A 5697-nucleotide genomic window follows, 5' to 3' on the forward strand; every position below is an offset into this window, starting at 1 on the left:
CTCCAACTCTAACTGATCTGTCCCACTTGCTAATCTCTTTTCGGGGATATTTTCCAAATTCTCAGCTGCAAACACCTCCTTCCCAATGTAATACTGATTTATGACCCCTCGCACTTCCTGCTTTTTCATTGATGACCTCACCTCTGCGAGGCCTAACCCCTTTGCCAGATTTACCAAGTCTGATTTGGTAGCCGTCCCTAGCGCCTCTACAGTCGGATTTCTCATAAATTCACCCACATCCATCTTTGCTGGTTTCCTGTCTGGCTACCTGCGTAACCAGATTTAAGTTTGGACTTACAGCCCGATTCACTGACCCTCCCCTTTGGTTTCAAATCCGGGACGAGCATCCCACTTGTTACGTTCCCAGTAACCGGGTGACTTATCAGCAAAGATAGATAGGTCCGCTGAAGACTGATGCTGCTATTTTCAAACGTTTTTATTTATAAAGGGGCACAAACGTATGGTTAATACAAAACATTCAGATCATATACGTCGTCACAACTCAATCTAAAGCACAGGTATAGTAATAATCAATCAGAAATAAGCTCTATCGTTGTCTAGGGGTAATGTAGATATATATTGTTTACTGGATATCTAAAAGTCTTTTGCGGTCACTGCAGTTCCACCAGCTGCCGTCGTTGTGGTGTCGCGTTGGTGCACTTTTGTTAGAAAGAGAGAGAGAGTTGGGATGAAACAGTTACCCGACCGGTTTTCCAACCTGGAGGAGTTCGGTTTGTCGGAGCCTCGTTGGGGGAATGAACGCTCATCTGTGGCCTCCCCTGTAGCTAAGCCGTTCTTCCGTTGTGGGGTCGCCAATCCCAGGCAAGGAAAAGACGCACACGAACCCCACCACCAGCTGTCGCTATCAAAACACTGTCGCAGGATTTCTAGCGTGTCTTCTGGTGCGTCTGAAGGGGTCGTCCCCCCCAGACCCTCCTTTATACTTCCTCACGGGATCGCCGGTGTCAATCTCTCTCTCTCAACCAGCCCACGTTGCCCGAGGGCTTTACACGTGGTCTTCATGAGACAATAGTCAGAGTCACTTTATTCTGCTTCCCGGGGGAACGTGGTCTTCAGCACGTCTCCCTCTCTCTCTTGGGTCATTTGACCCCCCCCTTGACTAGGGCTCTTGTGATTCTCACAAAGGAGGGGGCTGGGGTCATAACAACAGAAACACACAGACAGTCCAACATACTCAAACTTTATGTTGCTTTAATATTCACAAAAAATATTAACCACAGCGTCTGATCATTTCAATTAAAGATATAAGTAAACTGAATAATATAAAGTTATCAATTAAAAATTTAACATATAGATTGCTGTCAGCTAGAATTTTAGAAGTTAGGCCAAGCAATTTCATAGATGCAAAATGTTAATCATTCCACAGAACTTCCATAATTTGCTCTAAATTAAACAAAGAACTTTTATCATAATTATTTTCTATTTTCACTGGTTGTATAAATAACATTTATTAGCCACGCTGAACTAAACCAGTGTATTTATTCGTTCCTGTTTCAAAACTGCAGTAGAAATTTAGCAATTGCGAGAATGCAGATCTTACAAATCAGTAAAGATGCAAAACTAAAAATAAAGGATGTCAAAGTCATGTATAAATCTACCACTTATCTAAGGTGAAACTGAAGTTTATCTGGACATCTTGAAAGATTTATGTTCTCATTATAAGTAATTATGCAATTTCTATAAACCCAACTTTGAGCAAACCAAACAGGAAAAGCTTTTCACTAGATATTTATCAGTTTTTGTAGCACCTCTTTCCTGTTGTAAATTACATTGGTCCTCTACTGTATCTAGTTCTTCATTTTTTCTGATTGCTTCAAGAGGCAGTTGGGAAATAAGGATATTTTCTTTCAATTTTAATTTATTATATAATTATTTCTGTTTGCTTATTTTCTCACTATTTGTCCAGCATAACCCTCGTTAATAAGCCAACTCCCTGGACTGAAGCCATCGCGGTGACTTCCTGTGAACACACTCAGGAACTCAGCAGGCTTGGTGCATCTATTGAAAAGGGTACATTTCGTCTGCGTTGTTCGGATTTCCAGCAACTGCAGATTTTCTCGATTGTGACTTCCTGTGAATGACTATTGACGCTCACACACATTAAAGCAGTCCGATTCATTACCGCCGCCGACACCAGTTGTTTTCAATGTGCGAATCTTAACTTTAATTTTTTGGTAGCAGTCTTTTGCATTTTAAAATGTGGTTCAATGACCTCAGCGCAATCTTTCTAAAGTTAGACCTCATGACTTTAAAAAAAAGTATTTCAAGTGTGGCAGTGCTTCCAAGAGCAGGTTGAGATAAAGCGCGCAGCTAAATGGCAGAGCTTCACAAATTCTCCGATAATTCCGTTCGTAAGTGATCAAAAGTGTTGCACACTGAAGATCCTTGCGGTTCTACGCCTTGTTGCACTTCTTGCGCTGGATACAGTGAATGCTTTCTTCCTGGTCTGAATAATCTGCTATTGCGAGAAATAAGAGCTTGGTTCAAAGTTTCTTTAAACGTTGAACTTGAGAAGTAGTAAATAACTGGGTCCAGCACACTGTTCAAATAGGTTATGCACAGCGTATTGTAGAATATCTGAACACAGACGTCAAATAATTTGCTGTCATTTAAAGAGCTTGAGATTAAAACGGCGATTACAGCAGTATTGGTGGGTAGGAAGCAGATGAGAAACACTGCCGCCACAGCTATCACAAGCCTCATAGCTCTTTCATATTTAACCCTCATTTCAGATTTCATCTGCTTTAGCCTCCAGGTAATAGAGCACGTGGAGAACAGGATCACTGAAGCCGGTAAAATAAACTTGAAAACAATGAAAATAATATTAGTCCAAAATGCTGTGACGCTGAGAGGATCTATTCTGGTAAATGGCTCACAGTGAGTTACGTTGTTATGTGTGAAGGTACGACGTTCTACCAGAATGTGAACACAAATTGAGATTGTTAGAAGCCAGAGAACGATTGATACCTTCACTGCAGTCCTTGTAGAGATCTTGTTCACTTTATGGTGAGGATGGATCACTTTGAAATAGCGATCAAGTGCCATAACTGTAAGGAAAACAACACTCTCTGTCCGGTTCAGAAATATCAAGAATATCTTCAGACGGCACGCAACATCACCAAATATCCACTTCTTCCCGCGTATGTAGTAATCGGCTCGAAATGGCAGGCAGCAGATTAGCAGAGTGTCGGCAATCGCCAGGCTCAGAGAATAGACGGTGTTTGGTCTCCAGGATTTAACGTGAAAACAGAAGATCCACAAGGCAATCACATTTCCAATGAATCCAAAGATAAATGTTAAAATAAGTATCGGCGGATTGTAGGCATAATAAATGTCCTTCACTGATGAAGTCTCGTTGGCCATTGTGCAGGGAATTGCTGTAAACTATTTAATTTGCAAACGGAATGCGAATAAAAATCTTGAAAGCATTAGCTTTTGTAGTATGTTATTTTTCTCTATTGCATCACGTTGGGAGGTTCAATACCAAAGCCACAGTCCTAAAAAGAGTTCTGAAAAAGTCCAGTAGTCAGCACAGAATTGTCATGATCTTCCACCTTATAGTTGAACTTCTCTTTCGGCAGCTTCTACAATTTTTTTGTGAATTGTTAGTGTTTGTCCGATGCAAGGAGCACGGGCTCGTGATGATCTGATCTGTGTGAACTGCAAACTGCAAGACGACTTCTTCACTTAGTTCCTGTGGCAGTAATAAACCAACAGCAAAGCTTATTCCTGTCCGAGGTGTTACCAGTGTTCTACGTTTCTTTTCACTCTAGAATGATTCCAATTTTCTAACGTTGCCCATATATATACATACCCTGCTCTTCACACCGTGCGCTGACTATTTGAATCCTCACTTCCCCAACTTCCCACCGCCGAGATGTAAGACGGTTGTAAACACAACGGATGCAAAGACCCTTGAAGGTAAAGAATCAACTCTGCAGTCAGTTCGCTGCTGTTAAAGAAGGCTCGACCTATTCCCCGGCCTCCAGGAACGCATTTCAGAGTCACCACTGTACCAATAGGCCGCATAGGGGAGACAATTACATAGAAGAGTACAGCACAGGAACAGGCCATTCGGCCCACAATGTTGCACCAAAACGGTTAAAAAGTAATTTTTAAAAACCCAGACACTAATCCCTCCTACCTAAACAATGTAAATTTCCTTCCATCTTCCTTACATCCACGTGCCCATCTAAATGTCTCTTAAAAAGCCTCTAATGTATTGCCTCTACCACCGCACCACACAGTGCCTTCCAGGCATCCAAGAATTTCTGAGTAAAAAAACTTACCTTTCACATCCCCGTTGAAACTACGCCTTCTCACCTGCAATACCTGCCCTCTGGTGTGAGACATTTCTACCCTGGGAAAAAGACTCTCTGCTCTATCTATGCCTCTCATAATGTTATAAACGTGACGTTTCAGAGCGTGAGGATAAATGCGTGGCTGAGGGATTGGAGCAGGGGGCAGGGATTCAGATTCCTGGATCATTGGGACCGCTTTTGGCGCAGATGTGACCTGTACAAAAAGGACGGGTTGTACTTGAATCCCAGGGGGACCAATATCCTGGCAGGGAGGTTTGCTAAGGCTACTGGGGAGAGTTTAAACTAGAACTGTTGGGGTGGATGGGAACCGAACTGAAGAGACTGGGGAAGAGGAGGTTAGCTCACAAATAGAGAAAGCTTGTAGACAGTGCGAGAGGGAGGATAGGCAGGTGATAGAGAAGGCTTGAGATGTGTCTACTTTAATGCAAGGAGTGTTGTGAACAAAGCAGATGAGTTTAGAGCGTGGATCAGTACTTGGAGATATGATGTGGTTGGTGGCCATTACAGAGACTTGGATGGCTCAGGGGCAGGACTGATTACTTCAAGTGCCGGGTTTTAGATGTTTCAGAAGGGACAGGGAGGGAGGCAAAAGAGGTGGGGGCGTGGCACTGTTGATCAGAGATAATGTCACGGCTGCAGAAAAGGTGGACGCCATGGAGGGATTGTCTACGGAGTCTCTGTGGGTGGAGGTTAGGAACAGGAAGGGGTCAATAACTTTACTGGGTGTTTTTTTATAGGCCGCCCAATGGTAAGAGGGATATCGAGAAACAGATAGGGAAACAGATCCCGGAAAGATGTAATAATAACAGAGTTGCCGTGATGGGAGATTTTAATTTCCCAAATGTCGATTGGCATCTCCCTAGAGCAAGGGGTTTAGATGGGGTGGAGTTTGTTAGGTGTGTTCATGAAGGTTTCTTGGTAGATAAGCCTACAAGAGGAGAGGCTGTACTTGATCTGGTATTGGGAAATAAATTTGGTCAGGTGTCAGATCTCTCAGTGGGAGAGCATTTTGGAGATAGTGATCATAATTCTATCTCCTTTAACATAGCACTGGAGAGAGATAGGAACAGACAAGTTAGAAAAGCGTTTAATTGGAGTAAGGGGAATTATGAGGCTATCAGGCAGGAAATTGGAGGCTTAAATTGGAAGCAAATGTTCTCAGGGAAAAGTACGGAAGAAATGTGGCAAATATTCAGAGGATATTTGTGTGGAGTTCTCTATAGGTATGTTCCAATGAGACAGGGAAGTTATAGTAGGGTACAGGAACAGTGGTGTACAAAGGCTGTAATAAATCTAGTCAAGAAGAAAAGAAAAGCTTACAAAAGGTTCAGAGAGCTAGGTAATGTTAGAGATC

At 42.6% G+C, this 5697-nt stretch overlaps 1 protein-coding gene across 1 annotated transcript; it reads right to left on the bottom strand.

The window, feature by feature from the left end:
• Positions 1 to 418: 418 nt before the first annotated feature.
• LOC140738967 (hydroxycarboxylic acid receptor 2-like) lies at positions 419 to 3589 on the bottom strand. The gene has a single exon (XM_073066971.1). It carries the CDS (start codon positions 3382 to 3384, stop codon positions 2347 to 2349), a length of 1038 nt encoding a protein of 345 aa, XP_072923072.1. The 5' UTR covers positions 3385 to 3589; the 3' UTR covers positions 419 to 2346.
• Positions 3590 to 5697: the final 2108 nt, after the last annotated feature.

The sequence above is a fragment of the Hemitrygon akajei genome, chromosome 14 (assembly GCF_048418815.1).
Source record: "Hemitrygon akajei chromosome 14, sHemAka1.3, whole genome shotgun sequence".
Classification (NCBI taxonomy): domain Eukaryota; kingdom Metazoa; phylum Chordata; class Chondrichthyes; order Myliobatiformes; family Dasyatidae; genus Hemitrygon; species Hemitrygon akajei.

Excerpts from the sequence above, each read along its gene's own strand:
- LOC140738967 (XM_073066971.1), bottom strand. The coding sequence starts at position 3,384 with ATGGCCAACGAGACTTCATCAGTGAAGGACATTTATTATGCCTACAAT.